General features: G+C 39.0%; 1 protein-coding gene across 4 annotated transcripts in view; it reads left to right on the top strand.

Annotated features, from left to right (window-relative positions):
- CAMSAP2 (calmodulin regulated spectrin associated protein family member 2) overlaps positions 1–18,058 on the top strand; it is a 79,321-nt gene that overhangs the window by 947 nt on the left and 60,316 nt on the right. For all 4 annotated transcript variants that reach the window (XM_005029170.6, XM_005029169.6, XM_005029168.6 and 1 more), the window contains exon 2: positions 10,646–10,905. In XM_005029170.6, coding sequence (XP_005029227.1) covers positions 10,646–10,905 — 260 coding nt within the window. The remainder of the gene's footprint in view (positions 1–10,645; positions 10,906–18,058) is intronic.

The raw sequence follows: 18,058 nt of genomic DNA, 5'->3' as shown, positions 1-18,058 counted from the left end.
GTGGTTAAGCAATAAGAAGGATTTGGGGGAAAAGCGTTTAATGCCGGGTTTTGGCCTGCAGAGTACAGCAGGCTTTCCTTGTCCGAGTGTAAATAGAGCTGATTGTAATGCCTCCGAGAGGCGACACTTCTGGGTCTCTGAAATCCCGGGCCTTGAGGAATACCAGAGCTATTATCCTATCCTTGAAATGCTGTCAGGCGCTGAGGAACACCAGGCTGCAGAGGTCTTCTGAGGAAGGCATCTTGAAAACTTACCAGGCTGGGTGGTTTTGTTGTTGTTGTTGTTTGTTTTTATACTGTAGTATATTAATCGTCTGTTTTTCTATGATTTAAAAACAGGGGTTTTCTTTGAAAGGTGAGCTAAATGTTTGCAGTCTATATTTTCACCCCTCTCCTATGTAGAATAACAGGAAAAGGTCCCTCCTTTTGGAATTTTGTGGCTTTTGCATTTAAGGCCAGAGCATTGTTTTACATATTTCACCAGGGTTAAAGGTGTACCATTATGATGCCCCTGGGAACCAATGATATTTGACACGGGGCTTCCAAAAAGCCGCTTTCAAAGTGTTTGAACCCAGTGAAATTTTGCTAAGGTCAGTGACTACTGAAATGAAATGCATATTCATCACACGAGAAACGAAAACAGTACTTTGATGTTTTTCCATTATAAAAACCTGCCAGTAAGTATTCCCTACTTTCCTTTGTAAAACTGAGGAGGTATTTAATGCTTTTGTATAAGGCTTTATCAGCTTTGCAGGCATAAGAGGGAAATAGTACTAGTGATAATTCTTCAAGTCCTTGTTCCTAGGTGTTGAGAGATGATGATCTTTTTGAGTAGCTTGGCTTTATAGGCTGTATTTGTGGGGTGTTGGGTGCACAGTGCTTGTGCAATTGCATAACCCAGCATTCTAACCTGAAAAGCTTTTTCTATTGGAGTTGGACAAATTCTCAGGCTGTGGTTGAAATGTCTTGGTTCACGTTGGTGGCGTTGTTACTGGATGTGTAAATCAACTTCCTGGGTACTTGTCAGTTAACACTTTATGGAAAGCGTGATCCAAAACAGGTTCTTGTACTCCTTGTTACTGTGGTGGTTCAGAGACACACAAATGAGACATCGTTAGAGGAGGTGATAGCTCCTTTTGCCCCCTAAATAATTCCATAACCTAACTGGTAAGAAGAGAGCTAAACAAATGCACTTGTAGTGTCTATTCCCACGGTTCCTCTATCTGGTTAATATCACTAGTAGCTTCAGAGTTCCTGTCTAAAGCAGGGAAAAACGGTACACGAGACTTACATGTCTGCAATACAAACGCTTCCTTTATGCTTGGAGAGAAACAGAAGAACTGACCTTCACCTTTTCCAAGAAGGAAGGAAGTTTGACAGGGTTGGATTTTTTAAACTATTTGTTTTAGCTCTTCAGAGTAGATGACAACCTCAGCCACGTCTCCTGCTGGCTATCACTATATGCATTCATACAAAGGAATTACAGAGGATTATTAGAGTGCTTACAGAGGCCACGTTTTATTTCTTTTTTTAATCCTTGAAATACTGGAATTCCTTGAGTGGGTGGGGGAAGTGAAGGATTTTTCCCCACCCTCTCTGCAAGAAATGATTGCTGTTCACTTGGATTAATGAAAGACATAAGTTGCTGTGATCCACTGGAGAAGTCCATATCTTTATATATCAGATGGGTACATCTTTCAGCTCCAGTGGGCATGTTTTGCATTCCTAAAAGCATATTGTAGTACAGTCAAAATTGATGGGTAAAGCTTGAGTAGGAGTTGTGAAGAGAATTCTCTTGAAGAATAATTCTGGAATATGGAGCATCCATTAAGACGTAGCAGTGACTTTTGGTGGTTGATAATTGTTATCTGCATCGAAAACCAGAGACTGACTGTGTGTTGTTATCCGTGAAGCTGTGAGAACAGTCTGGCTGACAACATAGCCAAGTCAAAGTAAGTTGTCTTGCTGGTAAGCTGTCTTTATAAGAGTAAGTACACTAACATCTTGAAGGCATCTTGTTTGAAGAATATTTTATAGGAAGATTTTTTTTTTTAAGAAATACTGACTGAAGACAGCATTCATATTTATGTATTGACAGTCTAGGGTTTTGTATCTTGATGGTTCTTGTTTTGTTTTGTTTTGCAAAAAGCATCTCCATGTTAGTGCAGGATAGATTAAACATTTTGTGATAACATTTTGTGATGATTTTAGTGACACAGCTAACAGTAACTGAGGGGCAATGTTTGACCTTAGAAATGAAATCTGCAAGCACTCAATTTCAGCATTAGCTCCCAATGCTGGGAGTTAACTATTTGAGTATAGGAAAACTGCTTTCCGAAGGAGTGCTTGAATTGTGTTGATGATATTATATGTTTTGACTTAAAATATAATAATAATTACTAATCTTATTAAAAAGAATCTAATTAACAAGAATAATTTTTTAAAAGGTCTTGGTGTTTTGCTCTGTATCCTTTTTTTCTCAAACAACAAAAGTGAATGTCATCATTTTCAAGTATGAGGTTTTGTCTTCTCACTCTACTGTAGTCACAGAAGATGTAGCTGGAAAAGTTCTTCTGTCCAGCATCCTGAAGATAGGCTGAGCTAAATATACATTATTCCTGATGTTTGTTTAGCCTGGGTTCTTTTTTTGTTTTGTTTTTAATCTGTAATTATAGAGATTCCATTGTATGTCTGGTAGTCAGTTTGAATCCTTATATATCTCTAGATCTTGGAAGAGTATAATAATCTTGGTGCTTCTTGCCACATTGTAAATCCATTACTTCCTTGTTTTATTGCTGGTAGATGTGAGGACTGTGGACGCCTTACCTCTTTATAACACCTTTCACATAATAAAGACATCATCTCCTCTCTGTTCTGCAGTTTAGACAAAACATGCTTTTTTCAAATTCATTTTAAGTCAAGCGTTTCTGGATTCTTTTTTTCCTCTTCATCATGTCTTCTGTGATCCTGTTCAGCGTGAATGCTATACACGAACCTAGATCTAGTTGTCCAGAAAAGCCCTTGCCAAATTTACAGGGTAGATTTGAAAAAAATTACCTCATCTTTCCAACCTATAATATTCTTTTATTCACTAGAATATGTTTGTCATTTTTGCATCAGCCTAGAATTGTTGACTCATACAATTTGTGATTCACTATCGCTCCATATCTTTCGCTGCAGAACTACTGCCTACTCAGTTGTTCCCATCTTGTAATCGTGTGGTTGTAGGTTCCTGCTTTGCAGCTATACTTATATAACTGCATCCTATTTTCAAACCACTTCTTCCACTAATCAAAATCATCTTGAATTATAATTTTGTTTTCCAAAATGCTTTTAATCCCTTTGGAGCTTGGAATCAGTTCTCTAGAACCTCGGCCAGTGTGAATGAAAGCTCTCATTCTTGAACCTTGAACCATACATTCTTCCAATTTGGTAGGGAACCTCTGAATATTTTTTGAATATCTCTTTTTTTTCAGCCAGCTTTGCATCCAATTTTTAGTTTCTAAGTTAAGACTCTCTCTGACATTTATGATTCTGAGAATATTATGGGAACAATTTTAAAGTCAAGATAAACCTCTTGCTTTTCAACTATCCATACAACGTGTTATGCTGCCACAGTAATAAATTTCACTGACTTAGCATGATTCTTTTTGACAGGACTGAAGCTAAATAAAAGATGCACAGGTCTGAGTGCTTGCACTAAACCTCAGTTTGAGTGTTTTCTGCAGTCAAAACAGAACAGTCTATGTGGATTTTAACATCCAATTTGCCACCTATAGGTGTCTGAAGCAGTAGATTAGTTGCAGATGATGCAATTCATAAACATTAGCCAAGAAACTTAAAAATAGCTTGCTCCTGATGATTAATATGTTCAGAATTGATTATATGCTGCTACTTACTGCTGTTTGCAGATGTTGCCAGTAGAACCAGGAAGGGAGGAAATGCACATTGTATGTCTGACAGAAGCAAGTTTTAACTAAATACTCTCATTTGCTGTGCTGGTTGTTGCAGGCCAGAACGCCTCATCATCTTTCCTTAGCAGAACTCATTTCTTTACTCTGGCTCAGTTTGACAGCTAGCTAAAACTTGCACAAGAGTTGGGAGTATAAAAGCAGACGTTAGGGATTCTTGCCAGGATAACCTTTTATTTTTATATATATATATATATATGTGTGTGTGTGTGTGTGTGTGTGTGTATGTATGTATGTATGTATCATGATCTTTTTTCTCACCTTTCTAAACTATTTACTGACAAATTGATACTTTGGTCAATCCTACTAGAATCAGTTGATTGGACTAATCATTGACTGTGATGGTCTACTTGAAGTTTATTGTATCCCTAATTTCTGTCTAATGTATGAAACATGGTTTGACTGTAGATTTTTTCTATTTTTTATTTTTTTTTAAGTAAATGAAAGCAAGTGAGTTTTTGAGCTTAACAGGTTTGCCAAAGTCATTTGTAGTTGTAGACTGTGCATATACAGAAGTATGGAAGATGAATTATTAAGTTGTTAGGATTCTTACTACATGATAAAACACCAGGTAAGGGAGTTTATGATCTATTCCTTTAATGACTTCATGTTATCCAGCCTACCTGGAGCATAGATGTCATTAAAACTGAAGTGCCTGCCTGCAGAAGGTAATGTGAAGAGGCTAACGAAATGCTCATCTATGTGACAAGATGAAGTATACTTCCCTTTTACATTCTTCAACAATCATTGCCACTACTACAGCAGTCCTCTAACTTCATTCTTCCAGTGATTTAGGATAGTCAGTTGGGTTAATTTAGTGACTCCATGTTTAAAGGTGCTCTCGTTCTGTCTGTTCATGGAAAGTGAATTGGGAACTTCTCAGCTTTCCCATATGAGATGTTCTTGAATGAATGAATGCTTTTGGTGATCACAGTCCAGAAAATAGTGCTGGGGGTGAAAATCCCTCCAGGCTAGCAAGAAAAATTAAGCGACCCGCCCCTCTTCCCTCCCAAAAGTACATCATTACTGGTTCAGGTGGTAAAAATTGGAGATCCTTGTTACAAAGTTGAAATGCGTTTGCCTCATGCAAGAGTTGTATAGTTCTAGCAGTTTCTTAACCGTTTTATTTTTCTCAATTAGAAGCTAAGAGAGCCTGTAGTACAGACACCGAGGTAGATGTTTCACCTCCTGTCTGTGTAGTTATGGCTGACAAAAAGTTTTCTTTGTGGTTTGAGGTCCTTAAGTTCAAGAAGTGAGTTTTTATCTCTAAATTTCTGAAGTAATCCTTTTTTTAAAACAGTTGTAATAAAGATATGTTATCAAGATTACAAATGAGTGTGATGGGATTATAACTATATGATTATCTTTATTTCTTGTATCTCACCCATCTTGAAAACAAGTTCTGAAGGTATTTATGCAAGTTAGAGTTGATCCCTTTACTTCCAGGGGTAATTTTAAGTTATCCTTAGGTTTATCAGAACTTGAATAAATAGGCAGGTGTTGGTAAAGCGGATGTTATACTTTCCCGTTTTTTCCTGTATGCTTGGTGAGCATCTCCTGTTGTGCTACTGAAGACAGAATATGGGACAGGCTAGACACGTAGTGTGGCCCAGAACAGCTTTTCTTACGTGATGCTCAGTGCTTCAGAAAAATAACTGAGATCTGGATGGGGCATGAAGTTAGAGTCTGTTTTGTTTACTTTGTGGTGTTTGTTTTGTGTCTGAGATAAGAAATCTTTCTAGAAACGGAGACCCCTATAAAAAATAATAATAAAAAAAAGCCTCAGTGACACTATACCTGAAATTTAGATCTGATGTAACTAGCACTCTTCAAAACAATACTGAGTTGCAAGAAAATATATTTGGCTTATTGTTCGATAGCGTGTCTTCTATAAAACATTTTTTTCCATGCAAAGATCAGGCCTTCTGTTGTATTCTTCTTCAAGCAGTCATCACGACAGAGAAAATAGTTCTCTTCCTTTGTCCAAAATAGTCATCCATAGGCAAATGGCTTTTGTTGAGTTTATTTGCACAAGATTTCAAAAAAGACATGTTCCAATTGGTAAAGCAGGAGATGTAAGGTGAGGAGTAGCTTGCAATGTACTCAACCCCTTCGTATCTTTATGAGTTGTTTTCCAATTCAGTGCATGAGGCAGAACTGAGGACTCTAGGCTTTTTGTCAGGGTAAGCCTGTGGGTATTGGAAGCTACTTACTTGCTGTGTTTGAGGGTGGCAGGGCTTCTGTGTTTTTATTTCATGATGGCTCATCAGCAAGACACCCTCAGAATGTTATGTGAACTGCTTGCTCAGAGTGCAGAGCTGCTCCCCAAGGAGTGGACTAGCAGTCTATTTTTGTGGCATTTAGAGATGGGGGTAGGGCCTGGATTTGTTTTCACAGAAATACTTCAAATAAACAAGTATCTCTCAAGTTCAGTTTAGTTGCAGTGGAGAAAGGTAAGAATTGTGACAGCAAAAGTCAGTCTGCCCTAAGTCTGTAGAAGCTGATCTTCTAGGTAGTTGCTCCTTGGCACAAATTAGTCAAGAACAGCAAAGAAAGTGGCAGACAGAGCAAATCAAAGGCCCCTCCAAAACACAACGGCAAACTGAAATGTCTTCCTCATCTAGGAAGATGAGGAAGAGTTTCATGAGGAAACTGAAAATTCATCAAAAGCTATGTTATATGAATCTCGTCTTCCTGGCCTGTTCTTGGTCCTCAGGGACTCACCTTTCATGAAGGCTCTAGCTCTACTCTGGGTCGAAATGGCAATGTGGCATGTTAGCAAGTGGAGTCTGAATGGCAGAAACTTACATTGATACCGTATGGCAAAGGCATACCTTTGCTGGCCCGCAGAAAACGGCCAAGTGACTGAGTCCATTAAGAGCTGGCATAAATTCATCTACAGGTTTGTGCTAGGAAGTGCTTGAAGGTATTAGTCAGAACTTTCACAGAATAAATCTTTGTTAAATCTCAAAGCCTTTTACAGGTAGTTTTTTTCTTAATGTGCTTGTTGGTGGAAGTCAGTAACCTGCAGAGATGGAAATTTTCTAGTCTGAGGTTTAATGTGGCCTTTGGCTCCCAAGAATAGGGAAGCCCTAGTATTTTTAACTTGTTTATGTTATCTTCTGGAATAGAAGCCTCCATCAAAAAGGCCTCTTTTTGAAGTGTGTACGCTTCCTGAATGCAAGCATTCAAAAATCTGGAGTTGTTCACTATCGTAATCTTGTAGTCATGTAACTCAGGAATTATATTAGTCTATATGGAAATCTGGAAATTTTACCACAAAAAAAGTTAATTTTTAGAGAAAGCTTAGACTTTCCACATTATAATGAATAACTTTTTTCCAAGAAGGAAATGACACTGTCTCAAGGAGTAATTCATCTGAGCAGAGTTGTGTGTATGTTTTTTAAATAAAGCCAGTTCTAAAGGTAAATTCAGGGCTAGTAGCCATGAATTATTTTTAGGTAATTCCATCCCTTTAAAGTTAACTTTTAAACTTGAAAGGTAAGCTAGAATTATTTCATTTATAAACATCCCTTGTTTATTTTAAAGCTTGGAATGCATCCTTTCATGTTTTTCTTCTCCAAAGAGAACTTCTTTAAAAATAAAAATCAATCAATATCAAGAACAGGCTTCCAAAACTGCAACCTGTGATCCTGGTGACAATTTCAGGGGAGAAGAACGTTGTGAGCGCTCTCTGGACGTATGGTTTATCTTCCTGCTCCCAGCAGGGCTGTTTCCCAAACCAGCTCAGGCCTCTCAGGGTTTTGACCCACGGAGGCCTGAAGCCTGTGAGGTGGCAGCTTCCCAGCCTCCTGGGCAACCTGTTCCAGCGCTTGGCCACCATTCCTGTGGAGAATTCTCATGCTGAGCTGAAATTTCCCTCGTGGCAGCCTGTGACCGCTGCCTGGTTTGAGAACAGCCCGAGTCCGTCTGCCCGTGAGGTGCCTGCTGGGTGCTGCAGGCCAGGCCTCCCAGCCTCTGCAGCACATCCCCTGCTCCTCATGGGCTCAGTGTCCCCCTCATATCTCTAACATAATCACCCATATATCTCTAACATAATCACTCTTCTTTGCCACAAACTCCAAGGTCAATGGTACGTTGTGGCAGAATGTGCAACACTATTGATTATGAAACTGTTACTTACTGTTCCAGTTTAATATGAAGGACTCTTGTTAGCTGGGCAAGGAAAGGGACTGCTGAAATGCACATAATGGGCATCAGTGTTAGGGCACTGCCCTGCCTCACGGGGCAGTTCCACTCTCTCCAGTCATGCCGGCGCTGCTGCTAATAGCTTTTGGCCCCGTGGTGGTTGTGGCAGGGTGCTAGGCACAGCCGTCGGGTTGCAGCTCCCCTCGCATTGAGCTGCTGTGTTTTGCCCTGTGCTGTGCTCCTCAGCTGTCACAAGATAGCCTCCAGTCCAAATCTTCTGGCAGGATCCAGTCTGGCATCAGGCAGTCGGATACACACATTAGAAGTGGGGAAGAAGTGCATATCTTCCTGTGTGCAAAACTTAGGGAACTCTTTCTGAAAACAGGTTTTCATCTTGTTACAGCAGGGATTCTTTAGGTGTACGCTTTCACAATGGTTTGTTGTGTTGTTTTTTTTTTAACTTCAGAATATGTCTGCAGTCACCATGTCTTGTGGTAGCACCTTCTATCCATGTTCTGTTTCTCCAATAATTTTTAATTCCAAGTTTATTTTCATGAACACCATTAAGGTTCTATTCTGGGTTCATTTTTGTGACCACCAAGGAAAAAAAAGAAATGGCATAGGTATATTTTTCTCTCTTGCTGTATTTTTCAAATACAGAAATATTTTATAAAAAAATCTGTTTGTCTTTGATAGCTATCATCTTGATTTTCGTGTATTGTTTTTTTCCTTATTAAACCCCAGGAATGGATGTCCTTCTTTCATGACAAATACACTTAATGCATCTTGTCATTTTCAGGTATGTTTCAGAGATAAAGATCAGTAAAGACTCACAGGCAAAGGGTTTGCTGTTTCCTATCTTAAGATTTCTCCTCTGGCTCAATTTTGGGACTTGAAATCTGAATTTCAAACTTTCAGTCTTAAAATCCATTGTTCTGAATCTAAAGCGCAGAGTGCGTAACTGCTGTTTGTGTGTATCTAACTGCTCCTGCCTCAAGGTTTTGTTTGATGTGGTAATGAAGTTTTTAGGCTTTCTAAGAAATCACAAAGGATTTGATCTACTCATTTCCACCACCACCCCAGCCCAACTTCCCATGTAACTCAGAAGGTCTGATATTTGTCTTATCCTTTCTTGGCTAGAAGGCGGCCAGCTCTTCGTCTGGAGCCCTTAATGGGAGCACATGGGCAGTAATAGAATATGTATGAGGAAGAAGATAATCTGTTATTATCTTGTGATGGCATGTTCTGTGGGTTTTTCTCTGTCTCTCCTGCTCCACCCGTATTGGGCTGTTTACTCCACCCTCTGCTTCAAATCTCATCTGCGTAGCCATTTAGCCAGCTGAAGGCGGCGGGGATGGGAATTGGACAGAAACCTGGAGTTGCATCACTGTTTTCCTACACGCTTTGTTCCTTGCAGCAATTAAATAGGCTTTTCCACTTGGGTTCAGGGAAGGAATCACATGCTTTTTCTCTCATAAATGCTCTTGGCTTAACTAATTTTGAAACAATGTGGCCTGAAATTCTTAAAGGGGGATGTGGAGTATCTTGTAGTCCATATCTCTAGAAATGTGAAGTCTGAAATGACGTCCAAATTATTTTCCCCATCGCTGGTGATTTGTTTTACTTGATTTAATATCATATCAAATTAATTTGTAACTATTGCATGTATGGTAGACAGCAAGAAGTATACTCCCTCTTAGGCTTTATAAAGTATTTGGAAAAACTGTTACAGATCATCTTGGACTGCCAATTTTGGGGTTAAAATCGCAGTATAAACTTGAAAGAATTTTGCATAGCTTTCTGTTTGTACTAAGCTAGTTCATTTTAAAAGAAAAAAGTCTACTATTAAAAGAGAAGCACTAACACAAATAGGCAAATAACACTTCAGTATTTTGTCAGAAGAGGGATACCTATAATTTTCCTTGTTGTTTTTTTTTTTTTTTTCATTTTAATTTCATTAAAACTCTCATTTATTTATGCGTAACTGCTGGATTGTCATTCTGTGATGCATAACCTTTGACATAAGCAGCACAATACACATATATAAAACCTAGAAGGATGCTGACTGGAAGTTTCCCTTTTTGCCTCAGGAATTAATCTTTGCTCAAATGTTCCATTCCATTTTATTACAGTAACAGACGGTTTTTCTGTTTTTGAATGGACATTGTTTTGTCTCTAAATGTCTGACCTATATAATATTGTGCTGAAGGAACTTAGGATGTTTGAGCATGTATTTGGAAACTCCAGAAAATCTGAAATTAATGGTAATGTAAACCACAGGTTGTCCTTCTGGTGTAGCCTTCGCAGAGTGGAACTCTTTGAATTTTTCCTTAAGTTTCTATATATTGTTTAACTGTTACCTTTGTATGCAAAGTTACTGAGTAATGGTTCTGGCCTTCCCTTGAAGGTGCTTTCTGTGACATAATTTGGAGTCCACATGCTTAAAAACAAACCAAACAAGAACTAGTGCTATACCTATCCTTTCTAATACTGACAGGTGTTTTATTCATTTTTCTTTTTTGGTAGAAAATGTTCCAGAAGAGCTGCGAGAACCATTTTACACAGACCAATATGACCAGGAGCACATTAAACCACCTGTTGTTAACTTGCTGCTGTCTGCAGAACTCTACTGTCGTGCTGGGAGCCTTATTCTCAAGAGTGATGCTGCAAAACCACTTCTGGGTCATGATGCGGTTATACAAGCTCTGGCACAAAAAGGCCTTTATGTCACTGACCAAGAAAAATTGGTGACTGAACGAGATCTTCACAAAAAACCCATTCAGATGGTGAGTGTTTAAAGTTCACGTGTTTTCTACGTTTCTTCTGTGTACTCCCAAAAATTGCATACCTATTTCTTTTTAACATGCATCATTTTGTTAGTTGTTTTTTTTTTTCAAATGCATTTCATTACTGGGAGGCTTATGGTTGTTTTGTTTTGTTTTTCCATCTCCTCATAGCTGTCAGTACAAATGTATTACCTTAGTATTAATGATTGAAAACAACTATCATTCTGCTTAGTGCAAGTGTTACATTTTTAAACATAGTAGTGGCAGTGTGTTCACTTTCACTTCTGTTCTACAGCATTGACTGCGAGTGAAAATTTCTGTTTGAAAGGTAGTTTGAAAATTAAGGTGTGTTTTTAACCAGAGATCTCTGTAAGGATGGAAAAAAAAGTTGAGATCATGCAGGCTATTCAACCTAATAACATTTGGTAGTCACTAGTTACATATTAAATTACTGTAAAACTTAACAATGATATATTCTTTTATGAAGACTTAATATGCTTTTGCTTTCTCCAGTTACTTAAAACATAAGTTTAATAGATGAATGTTTCTGTTACTAATCTCCTAAGCCATGGATTCTCCTCCTTGATTGGAGAGGAAGGAAAAAAAAGTCTAAAACAGCTACATATGGCTGATCCTTTCCTCTAAGTTGTATATAAACTGGCACTATGATATAATAATCTTCAAAGTGAGGTATTTGAAACTGTTTTCACCTTCCTGTGTATTTAATGTTTGATACAGAAAATAAGAAAACAACAGTATGAGACTACTGGCATTGAGGTGACAACTTCCATTCTAACACAGAACATTACTCAAGTTTGTTCATTTGAAATAGCTTGCAATTTTTATTATGATCTCAATAGAATTACTGTTCCTACTGCACTCTGTTCTCTTGAACTCCTCTGGATTTTATGGTCAGCAATTTGTAGCTGCTGCTCAAATGGAGGAAAAATTAATGTAGCAATATTTTTATGCTCAGCTCATTGGGAGTGTGTGTTTACTGACATGTGAGAACACTACCAGCATTTGGCAGAGTATGACTAAAGGCAGCTTCTCATTTCATCAATTGTTACTGGTTGATAAGTTACAGAGGCTTTACGGGTGTGAAATTAAAGCTGCTGATTAGTAACTAATGATTTCTTCGATGCAGTATTGCCAGGAAGTACTAGACCTAATAGTTTGCACTTTGTTTTTGTTTTTTAGAGGTGGTAGTAGTCAATCTGATATCAAGATGAAATTCTGAATGTTGGCTTTGGTTTTATTTTTTGATTGAAAATTCTGTCCTGCTCAGAGTGCTCAAGATCTAAAAATGCCAATATTTCAACAGTAGCATAATGAAACAAGTCAAGACACCCTTTCTATGTGTTTTAGCTGTGATCACTGAATGCAGTGAACTTGAGATCTTACCACTCTGTTTTTTGATGTCGATATCCCTTTTATAAAGGAGAGCTCAGCAAAGAACCAGCAGCGTTTCAGTTAAAGAAGATATGGATATCAAATGAGGTGTTCTGAAGTGATATGAAACTTGCAGGATGTTTGCAGCAGTCATGAGGCGTTGGTTTAAAATGTTCATAGAAGTAAGAACTCTTAAAAGAATAAGAAACAAACGTCCTGACTGTTCATGTTTTTATGTAACTTCCATTCATGTCCCTGAATGAAGATAAGGTTGCTGACTTGCGTTTCTGAGTCCGGCTTTTTCATTTGATCCCTCTCTAGAGCAGTTGTACGAGGTATCTGTTTTCAGAGCTGTCAGTTGAGATATGTCTGTATTTTCCAATATGCCAATCTTTAATTTAGTAATTAATGTTGCTTAAAACACACTTCAGTTGCAGTCTTGTATTTCTCCAGTGCTTGAGGAAATCTGAGGCTCTTCCCTGTGTTGTTTAGGTGTGGTCCAGCAGGTACTTATTCAGGCATGAATGCTGTAACAGCCGGCATCCAAGATTTCTACTCTGGGTCACTTGTCCCTGCCTCAGTACCAGCAACAGATCCTACAATCATAGAATGGTTTGGGTTGGAAGGGACCTTAAAACCCATCTAATTCCAACTACCTGCTATGCGCAGGGACACCTCCCACCAGACCAGGTTGCTCACAAACCCATCCAGGCTGTCCTTGAACACCTCCAGGGACGGGGCTTCTCTGAGCAGCCTGTGCCAGTGCCTCACCACTTTCATTGTGACGAATTTCTTCCTTATATATAATCTAAATCTCCCCTGTTTTAATTAAAAGCCACTCCTATCACTCCACCCCCTGACAAGGAGTCCCTCCCCAGCTTTCCTGCAGCCCCCTTTAGTACTAGAAGGCTGCTGTAAGGTCTCCCCGGAGCCTTCTTTTCTGGGCTAGCTGTTTCATGAGCAGCTGTGCAACAGCTGGGCCAAGGCAATGTGACAGGGAACACCAGGAAGCCCAACTGTCCTGGGCAGAAGGACAGCCAAGTCTGACACAGTTGCTACCAGAGAAATGGCTGTGAAAACTGGAGTCTTGATCCTAATATTCGTAGCCCAGGGGTTTTAATTTGTCATGCCATGCTGAAGTCCCCAAGCAAATTCCTAGCAGCAGCACTGTGTCTTAATTAGGAAGTCTCAACCTTTTTCCTTATTACTCAGTAGGGTTGGCAGAGGATGTCAAATCTGGTGGTTGTACTATTGCCAGTCTTAAAATTATCCCTTTGACATCTTGCAGTACCTTTTCCTAGTCTTCCATATGTCTCCGTTCCTCCAACTCGTACTATGTAAGCTATATATCCTGTTTTAGAGCATGGAATGATTTTTCTTTTTCAACTATGTAGAACAGGAAAATCTGCATGTGTAATTAACTCATGCGTTCCTCTGTTGAGCCAGATTGTGTTAAACCTGTGCTCAGTCTAATTCTGAGTAATTTACTGGAAAGCTGTATGGTAGTTCTTACCTTTGTTATCCTGTCTTCCACATGAAAAAGGAAAAGATGATGTTTGTTAGAGGATATTGAGTGTTTTCTGCTTAGATGTATTGCATTTCTATAGCAGAGAAAGGGTGAGTTACCTTAGGAAAATAGGAAAAGAGATATGAGTACAGAATGGCTTGTTTGATTTATGCTCTGTGTGTAGCTGCAGTCAGACTGGGAATTGCTTGTACTGTGTACGTGTTTGTAGCAAAGGGATGGCTGCAGTGATTAATTCCTGGTTTGCTTCATGTGTGACTAGAATACTTAAAGCAGCGATGTCAAACGCTGGCCTTCACAGTTTCTTAGACAGCAATAACTGAACCTTTCGTTAGGGAGCACCTCATGTAATGGAAACCGAAAAGCCTGCAGTGGATGTGTTTCGTTCTTTATACATTTGGGTCAGGATGGGTGCTAGTTTCTGTGTTAGTTGTTACTGCATTGGTGTCTAATTGGGGAAACTGCAAGTTTTTGTGTATGTTTATAAGTATGCGTGTAAATCCATGTATATTGTATGTATGTGCATACATAAACTAGGTTCCTACATGGCAATGAATTGGGAAAGACACAAAATTAACAGACAAAAACAGGAGAAAAGGTTTCTGTTAGAGACTCCCCTGTGTAGGGTGGGGAAGTCTGTGTGGGGTCAGGCTTGTTTTGGTTTCTCATGTTTGGTTTGTTCACATCTTGTATTGTTTTTGTAGTAAAACTGAAAGCTAGGTTTTTTTTAGGCTTGTTCTGATTTAAAAACTTGTGATTGAAACTGTTCCTGAGAGACTGCATCTTGACACAGTATTTTATATCTCTTCAGTGGTACCTCTATTTCTGTTCTCCATCTATTGCAAGCCATTAATACTGTGTTTGCTTTTGTTAAATTTTATTATTTGATAGGATTCTCCTGTTGCTTTTATTTTTGGCAGGGGAGCAAAAAATGAAATACCACCTTATTGCTCTCCAGTTTGGAACTCAAGGAGTCTTGGTTCTGCCACTTTAGACTTTGAGCATTGCAAAAATAGACCAGAGCTTGAAATTGACACAACGTTCAACCAAGAACAGAAGTATTTTTGCTTCTGAAATCTATGCTCCAATAGTGAAAAAAGAATTAACTGTTACTTAAAAGGTTGATGAAAACTGAGTTGCAAAAACATGAGCAAGGCTACTTTGGCAAGTTCCAATGCGTTAACACAAAAAAAAAAGTCTTCAGCAGGCACTTCCATATGGAGATTTTGACAGGCTATAGAAATTAGAAATAAGAAATAGCTTAAGAATTCAGCACAGTTCTGGTAGTTATGCAATAATTTTTGCTTCCAGATAAACATGTGTAGGATCGGAGTTCAAATCAAGCTTAACTTTTATATTTCCAAGTTGATTTTTTCCATGTTAATTTATATATATTTTATATACATATATATATTCACATAGGATGAACCAGAGGAGACTTGGAGACAATTTTCAGCATTTTACCAATAATTGTATACTGACTGAATAGTATATTTATGGCAAGCCCAACCCTTTTACAACGAATTTTGGTATTTAATCATTCTGACCATTTTGTATCCATGTGCTAGTGGTCTCTGTCAATTTTCTTCAAGGGGTTGGAAGAACAGATAGATTCAGTGAGGAATTAAAAATGTTTTCCCTCCCCTAAGTCCCTGTAATGCATTTCAGCCATTTGGGGGGAAGGAATAAAGAAGCAGCATCTTAATTCTCTGCTGCCTGGTACTCTGCAGGGAAACTGCCTGATGCTCTGCAGGGAAGCTGAAGCTGCGTAATTACCCAAGCTGTGGACTTCGGTGCTGCCCAGTTTCTGTCCCTAACATGGCAGGGCCAAGTCTAACTAAATTTCAAGCTTGAGGGATAATAATGTGGAATCTGAAGTACCTGTTTAAAACCAGCGTGTATTAAGGGCTGAGGGGGAAAGAGCATGAACAGCTGTAGTAATACTATAGACTACTGCCAAGCTTGCACCAAAAATCTATCAATATATGACAATGAGGGCAGGAATGTGGAACGTGTTCACTTGATTTAAATACATAAAATACCTATTTCTTAAAATTTAGGGACTAGAAAGAGATGAGTGAATATGTCATACATAAACACTATCTCCAGGCAAATAGGCTATTATAACAATATTTTCTTTACATGATTGTCTCAATAGTGAAAAATGCTTAAAAACCAAACTACCACCACCACTGCCAATAAAAAAAAAGCATAATGCAGTCAAAAAGCTTGTAAGGTGTGCATACACCTGAACTCCTATTTGGAAAAATACTGCTGCAGAAAAACATTAGCCAGCTGAACAGTGATCTTAAATGTATAATAATTTTTGAAAAATGCTCTCATTAATCAAGAAACTCTGAAATTCTCTGTGTACTCCGTGTTTGTCAGCCAGTAGTGCACTATCATCCACATTGTTTATTAATTCAGCTGCAGATTACTTTCTTCCTTGAAAATGTCTCCTGTGAGGAAGTCTGGCAATGATTTTCTTTGTAGTGATTTGTGAACCTGGGCTACAGCTGATGCATAATTAGATGCCTGTATTAGCTTTTCAGTTGTGATCAGGAGTGCTCTTTTGATGCAAATCTCTATATCTCTCCCAGTTACTGGCTTGTGTTGCGGAGTGATCACAGCACAAACTCTGCCTCTTTCAGAAGCAGCAAAACTGGAAGATGTGCTTGCTCTAGGATCACATCTACAGTTACCAACCTGCCAAGGGGTACTCGTTTCACAGGAGCAGAGCTGATCTGAAGCAAATCTGAGAAGGGAGTAGAGGCAGTTCCTGGGACCTGTGCACCAGCTCAGCTCTTCTGTTGTCTGCTAGTAATGATGAAGTTAGTTGTGGCCTCTGAATTGTCTGGGGAAGGAAGGGGGATTGACGATGCCATTTTGTACCCGTAGCTAGAATCTGCATCTTTTCCTGGATAAGGCAGCAGACGATAAGTAGTTAACTCATCCTCCAATCCAGATTTTTGATCTCAGAGTGGATTCATTTGAAATGCCATTCCCTCTCATCAGAGGAATATTTATCCTTGACGAAGGACTCCAGCAGCTCACCCGTTAGCTTGCAGCTACACGCTGCAGCCTCTGCATGTTGCTGAATTCCTTTAACTCTGTAACGCAACAAGAAGTGTACTCACTTCGCAGAACAAAGAAATTGCATGTGGCTTCTGCCTTGAAGAATTTGTTGTCTGGTTTTGGGCGTGATGTAACAAGTTCCCATTCCTGTGCTATTGTGAATTACTTGTTAGTTAAGGGCACATAAAAAGAGCGTGCAGTTACTCGACTTGAGCCATGAGATACTACAATCTTAGTTAAAATAGCAGTCAAATATTAACTGACTTGTGATCCTTAAGCATCTTGCATGGCGGTATGCTTCAGTAATAAACAAAAGTAGTTTTGGCACAACCTGATTTTAGAATTATTTTCCTAGGTTTAGACCTTTCAGAGACTAACGCACCACACAGAAGGCTGGGCTAAGGTATTCCTTAGCTGTTCCATATTTTTCCTCTGTTTCTGCTGCAGACTGAGTTCTAGGTCAGTCTCTTCACACAAGTCCCTTGTCGGGTTCTCATTTGCTTAAGAAGAGTAATCTGGTATTTTTGTGAGGCTGTATCAGATACCCCATCTCCCTTTGGTTAGTATTGCACAGACATCTGTCCAAGGTAGGAAATCGGTGTCCCACAGGGGGGCGTGGATCCCAGGCCCCTGGGGCACAAGGTGTCAGTTTGTACTCTGCTTGTGGTAACTGCTACACTCCTGATAAACCTTGTTCTGCTCATAGGGTCCCAGCATATTCCATGCAGTTTATGTTGATTTATAGGCTCGGGATTTTGTTCTGCCATCTCACCCTGCTGCTTGTTTTTTAAACGTTTCTTATGCAAAATGTTTTTTTCAGTTTCATGTAAATAGCAGCAGGAACTGGGGATTGTTTCCAGGCTACCTTTGTCTAGAACTCTGTGTGCACAGAACCAGTGCAGATTATCAGTGCGAGTCACTGGGATGTGTTTTATTTACCCAGTTTTCTGGGACTGAAGAATGTATTTAATCTCAGTCTGTTCCTTTTCTGAAACTGAATTGTCTTTTTGATTATTTGGTGTTAATTCATTCTTTAGCACTGTTGATGATTAGCACGGGCTGTAGTCAAAAGAAACTGCAGCTGAACTAAAATTCCATATCTAAGTTGTTCTCAGTTTACTTTTATCCATACACATCTTAGCCTACAAATAGCTGAAAAGA

This window comes from Anas platyrhynchos, chromosome 8 (genome assembly GCF_047663525.1).
Source record: "Anas platyrhynchos isolate ZD024472 breed Pekin duck chromosome 8, IASCAAS_PekinDuck_T2T, whole genome shotgun sequence".
NCBI classification, from domain to species: domain Eukaryota; kingdom Metazoa; phylum Chordata; class Aves; order Anseriformes; family Anatidae; genus Anas; species Anas platyrhynchos.
The sequence above is the reverse complement of the archived record's forward strand: the minus strand, read 5'-3'. Positions and strand labels throughout refer to the sequence as shown.